Genomic DNA, 16,532 nt, shown 5'->3' on the forward strand with positions numbered 1-16,532 from the left:
GCTGCCATTGCTTCACGCGTATAGCCTTTGCGTTGGGTTCGGTGGGAGGTGTGTGCGTGTGTGTGAGACAACTGGGCTGCTGTGGGGCCAGCAAAAGTAGCTTTTCAGGGAAGGGTGATGAGTGGGTGGAAGAAGGGGCTTGGTGAGGGCTGAGCTCCTGGTTCCTACTGGCTCCATGAGATTTGTGTGAGCTATGAGCTGGGGCTCCCTGAGCTCTTCTGTAAACAGTGGAGAAACCAAGGAGCCCATCCAAAAGGATCCAGTGCCTTTATTGATGTAAAATGGAGCGGTAGGAACCTCGCCAGCTAATGTCAGCACTGATACTGGGAAGTTAATGGAAGAAGAGATGATTTTCCCCCACCCTTGGGATGTACCTACTCCTTTGCCGCTGGCATTGCCCAGAGAAGATACCTGTGGGGTACCTGTGCCACCCTGTGTGCACCTGAGCCGGGAAAACGCCGGGCAGCAGCGAAGAGTGATGCCTCTCTGAGTATTCATGTTGGCGTTTCTTACCTGTGATCGCCTTTGTACTGAAGCAGCCTCTTGGCGAGGTGGTGGTGAACATCTCTAGACCAGAGTTTCGCTTGGCGATGTGCAACTTTGCTGCCTTCCTTGGGCCAACGCTGGCTTGCACGCACTGAGATTTGGCCTTCGTTGCTCAAGTGATGGGATATTTCAAGCTCTTCTGGGTTCTTTTATACAACAGCTATTTTTCCTTTTATGGTTTCTTGCCTTGTGCCAGTGATGGCATCTCCCACAGCTTTATAATGGATGTGAACCATACAGGAGCGCTAAGGTCCTATTAACCGTGTTCCCAATGGACAGTTGTGAAGTGAGCAACCAAGGATGGGGACCAGTTTTAATCACTACCTCTCAAGCCGTTACCAAGGGACCACACCATAACAACTCGTCGAGGCTCAGCAGCATTGCTGTTGACTTCAAAGATTTCCCCCAGGAGAAGCCAAGCAACGTGGCAGCTGGCACACGGGGATTGACCCTCTCTTTGGACCAAGTGCCAACAGCTTTCCATTCTGTGTCCAGCAAGAAGAGCTGAACCAAAGGTGTTGGTTTCCCATCCCAGGCAGGAGGTGGTATTCTGCCACCACAATAAATGACTTTTAAAAAAGTATTATTCTATGCATGGATTATTTTTTTTTCTTCTTTTTTTTTTCTTTTCTGCCACAAGATATTCTACATCTGGTAGATTCATCTTCAATTAGCTTGGGAGTCATCCACAGGAATTTCTGCAAAACTGGGTAGAAGGGTAGAAGGTGGGGTTTTTTTTTTGCAGTGCATTTTTTACACGTTTGATTGTTTCAAAATTTTTTGTTGCCTTTTTTTTTTTTTTCTTCTGAGCTATTTTGTGCCACCCAGTCACCTTGGATTTATTTTTCTTGTGAAAATGTTTCATTACTGCTCTGATGTGATTGCCCTCTAAGGAGATTACCCTGTAACTTTTTAAATCCTTAAAATGAAACCAGGACAAGACTCTGGTTCCTTTACTCATGCCAAATTGTCTTTCCTTCCAAACATGTTTTAGTTTCTCCACGACTGCATTCTGAGCTAGATGAATCAGCCAGATACGATTTTGGATACTATAATTTTCATGCCACTTTGAGGGTATTATTTTGCAAGGTTTGTATTTGTTCTTTTTTATTATCACCCCTGTTCATGGTGTCATGGGATCATGTGGGCATCCAGCTTTCTTCTAGCCCTAGGTAAGCTTCTAGTCCTCATATCTATGGAGAACAACTGTAAGAACACGAATGCTAACGTTTCAGCTCCCATATGGGGGAAAATAAGAAGAATAAAAGCTGGGGCTGTGCAAGGGCTCTCCACGGGGCTGGTTTGCTGCGTGTGTTCATTGCAGCTTTTGCTTGGCCCTTGTGTTTGGTTGCTGTGGACTTTCATTTACAGCTCTATCAACATGCAAACGCAGAGAATTTCTTTTGAAATAGCCTAATAATTTATTTTTAAATAAACCACTGGTCAGATGATGTGGGCATCAGGAGATTTTTGCTCCAGCAGATCTTTGTCCTGCTGTCAGTGTAGTCATGTTTCTATCAAAACATCGTTATGGATAACTTTAAAAAAAAAATATGCTTTTTTCCTCAGTGGGAAGCTCTCTTTGAGCCAAACACATCTGAGATCTCCATGTACTTAGCAAACTAGAATACTCTTTAAAAAAAAAAGGTCAGAACATTAAAAATAAGAGAAATAGTATAAATACAAAACCTTTCCCTGAAAAACAGCACTTGTCCAACCATAGGTGAGAACATTGTGATGTGTGATTGAAGATGAGGAGCCCAAAAGACTGGAGATGAGTGCACATGGCCCCCCTGCCCGTCTCTCCTCCTTTTCCTACCCTACTACTTGCATGACCCTTCCCCTCCTGCAGACCTTAGCTCCTGGTGTCTCTTCAGTCCAAAGTCAAGGTGGAGGCAAGAACTAAGACTATTTTCTTTTCACTGCAACTTCCAAAGTGTTTCTGCTGCCCATGCTCACATGCTCTTTTCTTTTAACTGTCTCATCCCAACGACCCTCATCACCCAGGAACTCATCAAAATCTGCCCAAGTCTCTCCTGTACCACTTGACTTTGACCATTCCTTCTCCTCTCCAAGGTGGGCTCTAGCACCATGCTCATAGCTACCTTAGGTGGGGAAATAACTTATAGACCCCCTTCCCCGGGGAACGTCAGCTTAGTCCCTTGGGACCCCCTTTCTGTGTCCACTGTTGGTTGGGGAGGTTCAACAGCAGTTGAGAAGATGGGGAAAAAGATGGAGAAAGAAGTGGAAGAAAAGTATGATCTTTTTGTCCTGACTACTGAGACAGGAACAGCTCATTGCTCCATGCTTCTCAGTCTACTCCAGCTCCTTGCAGACTCCAGATGCCTTCTTTAGTTATCTTGTGAGCATTTTCAAGCTCCCATAGGGCTTCAAGGTAATTCCCTCCCTTTCCCATTTGACTAAGTAAAACAGTACCAATCACAGATGCAATGTCCTATAGAGTATCCAGATGCCACATCTCTGCACTGATAAGTGTGGCCTCACCTCCCCCCATCCCTCCTTGCCCCAGACCCCCATGGAAAAATATTAAATCACGCCATGCTACATCTTCGTTAGACGTAAAACATTGAGGCGCACGGGAAGGAAAGTGGCACCAGAGGCGTACTGGATCTCCCGGAGGACCCCCTCCCACTTCTTCTGCTCTTCGTCATATCTGGGGAGAGACAGACAGAGAGTTACGGTGAGGAAGGCATCTCCTCTCCCTCACTTCAGCTGCTCTCCATAATGGTGGGAGATCTGATGCATGGTGTGATGTCCCGCAGACATTATTTAGCCACAAGATATCTATGGGAGCTGCATGGGGACTTTCAGCCCTGGTGTGCTCTGGTTTGCGGTGCCAGGCTAGGGGACATGGATAACAGCACATGGTCTCGCAGGGAGAATGTATTTTTCCATTGGGAAACGGGTTGATGGCACCAAGACTGAACATCCATGGTGAAGGCCAGCAGGTGCCTGCTGAGGGTGCTCTAGAGCCACAGATGTGAAGGACAGGAGCAGCTAACACTATATTAGCAACCGTCAGAAAGTGCTTTCTGCCCACTTCTCTGCTCGCACGTAAGACTATCTGATTTCCAGCCCGAGCACTGGCTTCTCCCAGGGAGGGCATGCCTTGCACAAACCCTGCTTCACGTCAAAGGGGAGGTCTGGAACCAGCTCCAGGCAAAATGTCAATGCAGCAACAAGGCTAAAGGAGTGGTTTTTCCCCGATACGTTGCTATGTGAGGCTGGGAGAGATCACTGAATCACCTAATGCGCCCTCCAGCTCAGGGCAAGCTTCTCACCCAGAGACCCTGCACTGAGCCTGCAGCCTTGTGCTGGGGTAACAACATCCATCTCACACTGAAGGCATCAAGAAAGGCAGAAACTCAGTGGCTTTCACTAACATCCCCCTCATGCTCCCTTGGACAGCCCCGGGGAGATCATCACCTCCAAACATCATTCAGCTCTGTTGGCACCAGCTCTCCAGACTCCGTCTCCACTGTGGCGAACCCTCCGAGCAGGTAGAGGACCCCAGCCAAGCTCACCAGGCTGACCGAGCTGCGCTCCTGCGGGAACTCGGTGAAAGTGTCCCACCTGCCACATCGAGAGAGGGGACATGTTAGGGCAACCTGCCTATCTTTGCGCCGAGGCTGGCCTTGAATTGGGAATCAACAACTGAATTAACTAGTGACAGATTAACTTGCGTAGGTCTACATGGGATGGGATCATATGTTGACTGTTAGAGATATCTGTTTCCATCATCATAGTTGAACTTCATTTTGCATTGAGTAGGTGAGCTGTGAAGCACACCTGGTATGGACCAGCAGATCCCAGCGGTGGGACTGCAGCTGCAAGGCCCACCCAAAGTCAGAGAGTCTATTGCGTTAGGTGAAGCTGCCAAGATGAAGCTACAGCCCCACAGGGAACCCAAGGGCTGCACCAGTTGGTGAAACTGCTTTGAAGGTGAGCCTGAGATGATGATCCATAGCCCAACTGCAGTGGCACTGGTGATGCCCAGCTGTCTGAGGAATACAGACTGGGAGGAACTGGTATTGGGAGTTGCAAGCAATCTCCAGAATGGTTGGAAGTTGCTTAATGTACACTTGCAGCTGCCCCTTGTGTAACTATGCCCTGAAGGTGTGCTCAGGTACGTACTTGTTGGTGGCAATGTCATAGACTTCCACTGAGTTGGTCAAGCCGGAGTCAGTAACACCAGCCGCCACGTAGATTTTGTCTTTGTGCACAGTGGCTCCAAACAGGGACCGGGCGGTTTTCATGGGAGCCAGCTCCTTCCACTCAAACTTGGATGGGTTGTAGACACACATCTTCTTCAGGCACTTCCTAGAGAAAGATGAAGAGAGAAGGAACCTCGATCGCCTGCCGAGGGGCAGCTTTGCACGGCAGGAGTTGGGGGATGTCTGCTGGGAAGAACGTGGGGTCTCTAGAAAGGATTTAGCTCCTCCACATTGGCATGAGTGCCTTTGCTTGGGTGTGCACCCAAGGATGCCCATGCCTGGAGACATCATTTGTGTCTATAATTCATCCCCTCCTGGTGTGGGTAGGAGTCCTAAAAGCCCGACATTGTGTTCACACCGCTGGCTAGGGGCCTGTGTAGCTAACTGCCTCTGAGGACCTCGCACACAGCCGTCAGACAGTGTCTCAGTGCTGCTGATCCAACGACGCTGTGAAGTGTCACCAGTAACGGCCCTGTTCCCCGGGACGGCAAGGTAAGGTGCGTGAATGTATGCACGCTCACCCTTCTCAGACCATAATCCTTTCAGAGCAGGACTTGTTTTTACTGCATTATGGCATGTTTGCTCTGCAAACGGTCACGCTTCTGGCTTGCAAAGAAATCTCTGCAATGCTCCCCAAGAAAAGCTTTTTCTGCTGAGCCCATCTCCTGCAGGAGGGCAGGACGGGAGTCAGTTCTGATGAAGTTTTTTCACCCCTATTGCAAATACCCATCTGGATTTGACTACTAGGATCACGCTGCTCCACAAGTCCAAGACAGGAGACCCTCAATGTGACGGGGCTTCTCGCTCTTCAGGGCCTCTCCCAATCTGTGCGATATTTATTTATTGTGAGTTAAGGGGATGGTATGTTCCCTCTCCTGCAAGGACAGTACCATCTCCCTGATGTCCCTGTAGGACTCCTAACGGCTTGGGAAGGGCTGCAGTCACAGAGGTGAGCTGAGAGGGAAGGATCCACGTCTCACACCCCATCCAACCCTTCTTAACCCATAGCATCCAGGTTGGGGAGGTACCAACTCATGCTCTGCACTCCCACTAGTTTGGGGGATGACTCCTTGATTTCTCTTGCTTTTAGACTTACTTGTCGCTTCCTTTGCCACCAATGACGTAGACGAGGTCCTTGTGCGATACCACGGCGTGGCCATAGACTGCATAGGGAAGGGAATCAGCTTCACCCCACTTGAAGGACCTGGATCAGGGAAAGATGGGAAGTGAAAGGACTTGTAGTTTGCTGGGTGAGGCCCAGAGGCACTTCTGAGACCTAGAGGCGAGATCCTGGCAAACAGAAAACACAATCTCAAAAATATGAGGTTTCCAATGAGATATTGCTCAACCAGTAAATATTGTGATCCTAAAAAAAAAAAAGGAAAACAAAATATGCAGGATGTTTATGCTAATGCTCATTCTTATCTGCAGCATCCTCTGCTTTTGGGCTTTGTGCATACACAGCCTCTCTTCTCCCAGGACCTCACCTCATTTACAAGCATTACCAGCTAGACACAGACGAGACAGAGACTTCTGCATTATGTAAAAAATTAAAACCAATGTGACTTAGGGGTGTAAGATCACGAGGACAAATTTCTTTTTTGGCCATCACCTTCCACTTTGAGATGCAATGGTTGGCCAACACTCAGAAAGGACCCATGGTGGGTATGACTATATTTTATAGTGCAGGGCTGTGTTGAAGGGTGTAGCTATAAGGCTTTAGAAAGCCCAAACTGGGACCCAGATAGGGCTGACCAATTTCTCAAGAGATGTCTGTGTAGCTTAGACTTGTCCCCAGTTTTCATACATGTAGGTCGTAGCCCCTAAGACTTGCACTTTATTTTACCTAAGAACTGAGATGCCTGGGCTCTGAGTGCTTTCTAATTGTCCACCCGCTCTGGGCAAATATTTGATCCCATAGACCAGCAATTTGCCCTCTCCAGGTTTGTTACAGTTAAAGTTTTGACCTAAATAATACTAGAAATACAGGTGGTGCTGATCACATCTCTACCAGCTTCAAAGCACCCCCCGAGCACTCAGCGTGGGCAGACATAGCCTTTCCCAGAGTCTGCAGGGGCAGATAAATGCCCTGTTCTGTGAGAATGAAACTGGTTTCAAATTTCTGCCTATAAAACAGACTTTGAAGCACACAGATCTAAATATAGACCAAGCAAAGGCTTGTTAACGCCTACTGTTCTGCCTCTTTGGGGCAGAGAGAAGCAGTCTTTGGATGTTTCTGCCTCCTGCGAGCAGAACGGGACCGTGCCTTTTAATAAAGCTCATGCTATAACATGGGTCAGAGCCCATTGTGAGAAAATAATTGTATATTAAGCCTGGTATCCCTCAGAGCGGGCCATTCAGTGCCACATCTGAATGCTTTCAAAACAAACTTTCCTGTCCAAAGCCACTCCTGGTGAGAGCACGGTGAAGGTCGCCAAACCTCCAAACCGACGGGCAAGAGCAGAAGGAAAAACTCCCCTTGCTCCTCTCTACAGGTCCCATGTGAGCATCTGCTAAGTTTGGTCCCTGATAACATAATATCCCCATGACGGCTTCCATCTCCTGGAGGTTCAATTACAATAAATGAAGCAGCTGGAGAGAGACAGCTCAGAGCCCCAGGGTACAGCTTGAGACAGTCCCAGTGGTCCCAGCATCTAGATGTAGAGTTCAAGCCCTGTCTCCAAAACCTTTCGGTCCCTGGAGGGCTGGAGTCGTTTTGCACAGCAGCTGCTTCATCTTCTCCTGTCAACCACCTCCCGCCCCGTGCTCGCACGTGAACACTTACAGCCGGTCGTAGCACAGGACCGAATCCAAGGTCTTTTCTCCCTCTTTCAGTTCTTTCCCTCCAACCACAAAAATGGAGTTTTCCGCCTCTCCCAGGCCGAAGAGGCAGCGAGGGGAGGGCAGGGGGGGCATCCCCAGCCAGTCTGCGTCCAGGTGGTCGTACTGAAAGGAAACACATGGTCATTAGTGTGTGCTCACCCGGCCCATTTGTTTAGCAAAAAGCAGGGTCCAGAGGCTGAGGGCAAAGTCCATGCCCACGTGCAGCTTGGTCACCCCCGTAGGCCCTTTTTGCAATGTCGGTCTCTGCTTGTGCCTTACCATCTGTGCAGGATGGGGGATTTTAGTCCATAGTCCATTTTTAGTCATATATCATATGAAATATGTTTTATGACAAGGCATAAGAGCAGCGATGCACCAGCAGGAACATGTTCTGCTCTGTGCACCAAAGCCTTGACTTGGAACAAGCTTGGTCATCTTCGGATGAGAGTCCCGTGTTGGACCTATAAGGGATAGTTCCTGGGACTGGAGGAGCTGAAGCACATCAATCTTAGAAATTTTGCCTGAACCTCTTCAGCTGTAGCACACGCCACAGTATTTCACCCTGATGTTTTTCATCTCTTTTTCACCCTGATTTTTCATCAGGTAACAACATGGTGTTGGCAATGTTGGATACACAGCTCACTCCCCTGAGCCCCTTCTTCTCCCACCAATTCTTCTTCTTTCTGGCAAATGATCCGTTACCACCTCCCTCCTCTGCTTCTCAAGATACTGATGTCGTCCCGTATCTCCTCAGTGTGTGTGAGAGTTCATGAGATGAAACGTGTGTGTCTATCTGCACAAAGGCTATTTACACGATACCTATCTACCCAATATGGTACAACACAACTGAGACGGTGCTGCAAAGCTTTTCTTGCTGACCAAAGTGTGCCAGACCCATCTGATAGATGGGGAAACTGAGCCATACAGCGCTACTAGATCAGATGGCCAATTCCTTGCAGATCATTGGACACCTGTAGATCATTGCCTCATCTCCCACCAGAAAAAAAGATGTGAAAGGTTATGAGGCTGGAAGCTCTCTGGGCACCATGGCTTGATGGGAACTGTGAACTGAGGCAAAAATTTTTAGTGTAGCTTGGTAGCAGAGGAGGGACTTCATGGGTTAAGTCTGGAGTGACGTCTTGCAGCCAGTTTGGTGAGACTCTGCAAGATGAAGCTGTGATAGATCATTGCCTGAAGCACTGTTTGCTATGGGCTCGGGCCAAAGAGCTTCAGCTTGCTGGGTTGCCTCCAAAGACTCGGCCTCAGCTGGGTGCCTGTGGTTATTGTCTCTTTGTAAGCTGTGGTCCACATATGTGTTATTTATAGTGCAAGCCCGAGCAGCTCAGTCATCGGGATAGTTCCTGCTTCTTGACGGATTCAGCATTGTTTTCAAGTCATAAATCTTAGAAGTGACAAATAAAGGATAGCCTTTTCCATCTGAAATGTCAATGGAATCATTCTGTTCCTGTCAAAATTTGCAAGGCCTCTGGGATTTTTCAGCATTTTTATGTTTTGGTGCCTGTCCTTAAGTCTAAACTATCCCTGACCTAACTCTCCTGGCTTCAGCAAGGGGAATGTGAAATCAGAGAGGCCAGAAACAGAGTCAGAAGGTGTAAGATGCTGCTGCATTGACAGGGTGATTCAAGGGTCCATCATACAGCTGCCTGGCTGCACCTGTGTGAAGTTTCAGCTGAAAAAAGGCTCAAAAGACTCTCGTACTCATACAGAAAAGTCACCTATGTAATGGCAATGAGGGCAACAAATTACACCTTTGCAAACTGATGGCACCTTCCAGCCCTGGGACTTGCCTGCACCTCCCATGCATGAGTCCCTCAGCGAGCTGTGAAGGGACCACTGGCCCCTTCTGGTGGGGAAGGAGCTAAAAAAGGCCACACGATGCCCAAGGCATTTGCTACAGAGTCAGTGGCAAATTGGGAGCTGAATATAGAAATCTTGCTGTTTGCAGCTTAGAATCACAGAATAATTTAGGTTGAAGGGACCTCCAAAGGTCTTTCATCCAGCCCCCATGCTCAGGCAGGTGCAGCTTTGGAGTTAGAGCAGGTTGTCAGGGCTTTGTGCAGTCAAATATTAAACGTCTCCAAGGATGGAGGTTTTGTGACCTCTCTGGACCCCTGCTCCCATACTCCAACACCTCTGTTGGGAAGGTTTTCCTCACAGCTAACTGAAATTTCCTTTACTGCAACTCCTGGCCATTGCTTCTTGTCCCATCTTGGTGCAAATCCAAGAAGAGTCTGGATCCCTCTTCTGTGCCCCCTCCTATTAGGGAGCTGCAGACACCAATGAGGTCTTCCCTTCCCCTTCTCCAGGCTGATCAGACCCAGCTCAGCCTCTCCTTGTACCTCCCGTTCTCCAGCCCTGACCATTTTGGTGGCCTCTGCTAGACTCATTCCAGTCTCAATGTCTCCCTTGTACTGAGGAGCCCCGGACTGGACACAGCATCCAGATGTGGTCTCACAATTGTATGACCAAAGGGAAAAAAAATCACTTCCCTTGACCTTCTTGCTGCAGTCATGCTGAAACAGCCCAGGACATGGTGGACCTTCACTGCTGCTCAAGGAATTACCTTGCCTGGCCAGCAACCAGACTGGTGGAGCATTGATCTTTAGACATAGCAGCCCGTCCACCTGCTCTGCACAGGTGATGGAGCTGGCCACAGCCGCTGTTGTCATCTCTTGTCCGGTGTGAAGGGCTATATCTCAAACAGCATTTCCCCCCGCACTCCCACTGCCTTCCTCCTCCATCCTGCTTCCTAGGGCTGCGGTTTCTTCCTCCTGACTTCTCGTTTCACGGCCTTTACTTGGGCTCCAAAGCCTGACCCTTTCCAGGTGAGGACAATCATGGTCCCTGCACACATGGTGCAGGTGTACAGACCTACCCATGGAGGGATCAAGGCTGTATGTCTCAGCTTGGGAACTACCCTTGCTTTATCCTTTCTGCCTGGACATGTTATTGTTTCCTCCCGGAAGAGGTGTGAGCCATGGGAGAAGAACATAAGGATTTCTGGGTATGGGGGGTGGGACAGAGGTTTTACTGGATTCCTACAGGGTCAGCAGGAAGGGTCGGCGCCTTGCGTTAGCTGTCTACAGGGAAGGTGCTCTTGGGTTACAGCCCAGGCCTGGGCTCAGGTTGCCTGTGCACAGCTCGATCTGATCACAGCTTTAGTTACTGCTGAGGTAGAACAGCCACTTTTCTTGTGGAGGATCCCAAAAGACGTCACACCATGGTTTCCCTCGCACATGATAGAAATGGCCAGAGACTCTGAGCTAGACCTAGCACACCTCCGGGGGCAAGAACATCACTGGAAATGGGGCACCTATTGTGTCCTTGGAGTGTTTGCTCTGTGGCTGTAGCTGCTGCTGTTCCCTTTGTTGGCACCTGGCAGAGTCACCCTTGGGTTTTGCTGGGGATTGATAACCAGGGAACATAAAAGATGCAAAGCTGAACCCAGTCCTGATGCCACTAAACTTGCAGTTAGTGTGCCCTGTGGTGGCCAGGGCTGAACCAAATACACTGTTCAGCGTGGTCCCCTATTCATGATTTGGATCAGGAAGGGTTATTCCTATTCCCTACCCCTTCAAGCCTCCTTCCTCAACTACTAGAACCCCCCCTTTGTGGGATCTGCCTTAAAAATATAGGGAGAAGAATCTCTAGTTTCACCTTCATTTGCAACTTTCTTTTTAACATCACATGACAATGTATATTACTGGCATCACATGGAGGCTAAAGACTGGTGATGCTCCAGAGTGGTCAAAGAAACAAAAGAAAGATAAAGTTAGTACCTGTAGGAAGTAGGAACTCATGGGATCCTCTTTGCTGTCCTCATTGTAGTACAGTCCTCCGACAATGAAGATCTGATTCTCTTTGGTCACCAGACTGATGTGGTTCTTTGGGATTTGAGTAGACAGGGAGGCAAAATAGCACTCGTTGGCAGTGGGATCATAGGCCACTGCTCCACTGTCGCTCACCATGAAAATAAGGTCCTGGAGGAACATCCCAAAGCGCATTGTGTCATTTAAGATCCCTGGGAGAGCATCCTCCTCTGTACCTTCCTCCTCATCAACGGCTCCATTGACAACGTTGTCTTTCGCTTGCTTTTCACTAATTTTCTTCACTTTCTTCTTCTTCACCACAGTGAATTTGCCTTTCTGGGCATCCTTCACCATCTGCAGTTTCTTGACCAGCTCCGGGCTGGACTTCACCATGGCATGCTTCTCCACATGGTCCTTGATGTAGTCGATGGGCATGAGGCGGAAGCGGATGCTTTCAAAGATGACAGGCAAGGCCTTCTGCCGGCTGTCATGGTCCTTGGTCCCCACCCACTTCATCACTACTTCGAAGACAGTCTCCTCTTTCTCGATGTTGAGGGAGTCACTGGAGATGATTGCAATAAGCTCATCAGGCGAAAGCTGGTAGAACTCCTCGTCCCGAGAGACCAGAGCAAAGCGATCGCAAATGAAATCCCGAGCTGCCACGGCCAGCCGGGCACAATCCAGCATCAAGCCCAGCCTGAAGATAGCCAAGCAATTGCTGAGGCAAAGCCGCTTCTGCAAGAAGGACACGCAGACAGTGAAGATGGAGGGGATCTGGAACATGTTGGCCACAGAGAAGATGTCCTGCACGTTCTGCTCTGTGATCTCCAGCTCGGAGGTGTAGATATAATGGAGGATCTTGCCCATGACATCTGGATCAACATCTTCCAAACTGACCTCCCTCTTCTTGCTCTCTTCCATGTCCGAGAGGAACATCGCTCGAAAATATGGGCTGCAAGCTGCCAGCACCAGCCGATGGCAGGGAAACTCTTTCCCCTTGACTTTTAAGACACAGTCCAGAAATTTATTGTGGTCCAACATGTCTTTGAGTCCATCCTGGAGGAGAGTTTGCTGGTAGAGACGCAGTTCTTCCACTTGATCAAAAGGCAAACCCATGGCGAAGAGTAACCACTCCTTTTTTTCCCAATCCTTCTTTTATATATATGTATTTATGAATATATCTATACCTGAGCCCCTGGTAAAGAAACTTACTCAAAGCAGGGCTCGCGAGTCTCCCGTGCTTCCAGATCGTCAGCACACTGGGAATGTGAAACGCTCGCTACTATCGCAGCTGTCTGTGTACTTCAGTTTCCAGCGTAGGGCTTTATATATAGCCGTTACAAAGCTTAAGGAATCCATACCGGAGCATGTGTAAGGCGATCACCCTTTAATATGACACATTGGACAAGGAGGAAGGGAGGGGGACGGGGGAACAGCTGTAATTCCAGCCTCGATGCTTCAGGAAGGGTCTGTCAGCCCATGAGTCACTGCGGAGGGAGGACGAGCTTTTGCTGTCGTCCCACGATGGGAGACGCGTGTGACCCATCGGCTCAGCCGCTGTGCTTGGGAAACAGCCTCCAGATGAATCAAACATCCGAATCTGCCTTCTAGGTCATGAATGACAGGGCTGGGACCTTCTCCCGACACCGCTAAACCGACTGCTGTGAAACTGCTAAACTTTTTGCTGTGCTAAAAATAGACTGTGAAGTCAAAGCTGGAAAGATGCAATAAGGGAGCGTCTTATGTGGGCTTTGTGGCATCCCCGACTCCCGCCAGCTCGCTCCCAGGACTGCTTTTCTGCACAGGTTTGTCCTTTATTCTCCTCTGGAGTCAGTTTTCAGAGGTCTGGAAGGGGGTGGAAAATGAAGATAGAGCTATTTATTTACACCCCTGTATGGGTTGAGACCTATGCTGGAAGTTACTTAAAAAGTGTCACTAAAAGAGGAGACTCGAGGAGCCTGGGAGAGGGATGGCTCTGCTTTGTCTGCAATATGTGCATGGGCCCCACTGGCGCAGTCTCTGAACACCTCGTCATTAATAAATCCCTCTGGATGGCATCAGAGGGACATCCAGATGGCACCTGGACAAGCTGGAGAAGTGGGCCCGTGTGAACCTCTTGAGGTTCAACAAGGCCAAGTGCAAGGTCCTGGATCAGGGCAACCCCCATTGTCAGCACAGGCTGGGGGATGAAGGGATGGAGAGCAGCCCTGCTGAGAAGGACTTGGGGGTGCTGGTGGACGAAAAGCTGGACATGAGCTGTCAATGTGCGCTCGCAGCCCAGAAGGCCAACTGTGTCCTGGGCTGCATCAAAAGAAGTGTGGCCAGCAGGTCGAGGGAGGGGATTCTGCCCCTCTGCTCTGCTCTGGTGAGACCCCCCCTGCAGTGCTGCGTCCAGCTCTGGAGCCCTCAGCACAGGAACGACATGGACCTGTTGGAGCGGGTCCAGAGGAGGCCACAAAAATGATCAGGGGGATGGAACACCTCTCCTATGAAGAAAGGCTGAGAGAGTTGAGGTTGTTCAGCCTGGAGAAGAGAAGGCTCTGGGGACACCTTATTGCAGCCTTTCAGTACTTAAAGGGGCTTGTAAGAAAGATGGGGACAGACTTTTTAGCAGGGCCTGTTGTGACAGGACAAAGGGAATGGTTTTAAACTAAAAGAGGGGAGATTCAGACTAGATCTAAGGGAGAAATTTTTTATATTGAGGGTGGTGAAACCCTGGCACAAGTTGCCCAGAGAGGTGGTAGATGCCCCATCCCTGGGAACATTCAAGTTGGATGGGGCTCTGAGCAACCTGATCTAGTTGAAGATGTCCCTGCCCACGGCAGGGGGCTTGGACTAGATGACCTTTAAAGGTCCCTTCCAACCCAAACTATTCTATGATTCTATGATTCTAAATCCATCTTCTCCACATCTTGCTGACAGAGAGAGAGTCTGAGGCAGAACAGAAGTAAAGAGACCGCAATGGTGGGCTTCAAATCACAGATTAGAACATCTAAACACAGGTATCTTCTTGTGAGTTGAGGGTCTCCTGCTAAGGTCTACTGAGATTCAACATCCCCCTGTTGAAGTCTAGAGCTGCAGCAGGGCAACTTGCCTGGCCTTGAGCTGATGCTCCAGAAAGGCTGAGGTCTCCAGGAGGTCTTGTGTCCTGCTTGCATGCCCATGGATGTCTAGGAAACCCCATGGGGCCTCAAATGTCTGGTCCAGATCCAGCTCTTCCCAAGGAGCTCATGAAGAAGCAAATTAGTTTTGACAGACATGGATGAGCAGAGTAGCTATAATTATTTATACCTATGGTAAAACTTATACATGAATCTATTTTATCTCCATTACTATGGACCCTCTGGGCTGGCTGACACTCAGCGATGGCACAGATTTAATTAACGATTTAATTAAGTCTAGGCAAAGATATTAGCCACTATTCTTGGTGTATTTAAAGCCACATAACCCCTTACCCTGGCATGGATGTATTTATAAAAGTGCTTTGTGCAATGATGGTTATCTACATAAGTAGGAAGAGGGAGGGAGCTATACTGGTATGAAGCCCTTTTGTACTGGTGACGTTCCAGCAGCATCTGGGAGGTACCAATATAGCAGGGAAATAATCACAAGCTGTTTTTGGAGCTCACATCATAAGCTCTTCTGCTGTTCTGCTCATCCGTGACGGGATGAGATGATGAGCACTGATCTTTGAACTGGGCCGAACTTCAGAAACGTTTCTCTGCTCCCAGACATCTGGGACTGGACGACCCCGTCCCCCCCTCTTCCTTCCCTCTGCATTAGCTCTGGACTTTCCCAAGTTTAATCCTGTGTTGTCGTGCTACCGGCTGGGATTTTTCTCTCTCTGCCTTTAATCTCCCTTGAGCCCTGGCTTGTTTTCCTTTTCGCTGTCCCGCTCGGCGTGTGCTGTCATCCGAGGTTTTCTTCCACATTCCCCGCGTCACAAGGTGCCGCTGCTAAAATGCAGCTACAGCCCCTCCCTTCCTGAGGATGCTCCTGACCCATCGGTGGGTCCGTGGCTTCTCCCAGGTTTGTGGTCCACCCCGGGAAAGAGCACCATGCCGGTCCCAAACCTGCTCTGGGCTCTTCGTCGGCGTCAGTGGCTTTGCTCAGCAGCTGGTCCAGCTCCAAGGTTTGGGGAAGCAGCCCTGGTTTTTCCAGAGCACCATCTCCTCGGTGCACTGTGTCGTTTAGGCTCCCTACAGCCATGGGGAGAGACAGATAGCTCTGGGAGCTGGTTCACTGCACTTGAGTTAGACACTTGCTTGAGATGAGAGGACTCCGGTGATGTCCACCTCTCCCCATTCGCTCTAGAGAGAGTTTAAATCATGAATCCAGACTAGATACCCTTAACTCTTCCCAGTGCCTCCTAACACCAGCAGTGCTGGGATGCTGTCCTCCTGATGGCTTGTGGCAACATTCACACGTGTGATCCCTTCCCTTATGTTTCCACCATTTTTTGCTCTCAGTTCAATACAGCAGCATCCATCCCAAGCCCTGTCATCAAAACGGGTGTAGATCGCATATATGGACCAGGCTGGACAAACAGGCTGTGCCCTATGTGTTAACCCTGACCTCCAATGGTTTGTAAACCTCCCTGGCTCCTGAGGACGGGTGCATTCAGCTCAGATAAGGCTGATCCCTCCCCAGAGAAGTTTCTGCCACAGCCTGGTGGGACAGAGGGTTGATCTGGTGGACCCAAAGCCTCTGAGCAGCTCTGAGCTGTGGGGAAGCTCACATGGTGCTAATGGGGAGACCCAGCAGTGCTCTCAGAGCCACCGTGCACCTCTCCTGAACCCTCCTGGGGCTGGACGTGAAAAGCTGGCATCTCACCCACCGAGTATTTGCTGTTCAGATTATTTTCCTTCTTGCATTTTAGGTTACACGTTTCCAGTTTGGCTCTCAAGCGCGGTATTTCATTCTCACATGTGTGTCTTCCCTCAATCCTGGTTTTCATTTGTTCACACTGGTTGGTCATTGCCATTTTACAATCTGTTTATGTGCAGGGAAGTCAATAGGATTTGGGGGGGGGGGCTTGGTCTGAGCCTTGCTGGACTGGAGAGCCAAGGCCACACCTGATTGCTATGGGAGACTTTTC

At 49.3% G+C, this 16,532-nt stretch overlaps 1 protein-coding gene across 1 annotated transcript; it reads right to left on the minus strand.

Annotated features, from left to right (window-relative positions):
- Positions 1–3,108: 3,108 nt before the first annotated feature.
- Positions 3,109–12,581, minus strand: KLHL40 (kelch like family member 40). The gene is made up of 6 exons (XM_075140818.1): positions 11,405–12,581; positions 7,567–7,727; positions 5,878–5,985; positions 4,702–4,887; positions 3,994–4,140; positions 3,109–3,220 (listed from the first exon to the last, which is right to left on the minus strand). The coding sequence occupies exons 1-6, from the start codon at positions 12,548–12,550 to the stop codon at positions 3,109–3,111; spliced, it is 1,860 nt and encodes a 619-aa protein (XP_074996919.1). The 5' UTR covers positions 12,551–12,581.
- Between the last annotated feature and the right edge of the window lie 3,951 nt (positions 12,582–16,532).

This window comes from Calonectris borealis, chromosome 2 (assembly GCF_964195595.1).
Source record: "Calonectris borealis chromosome 2, bCalBor7.hap1.2, whole genome shotgun sequence".
Taxonomy (NCBI): Eukaryota; Metazoa; Chordata; class Aves; order Procellariiformes; family Procellariidae; genus Calonectris; species Calonectris borealis.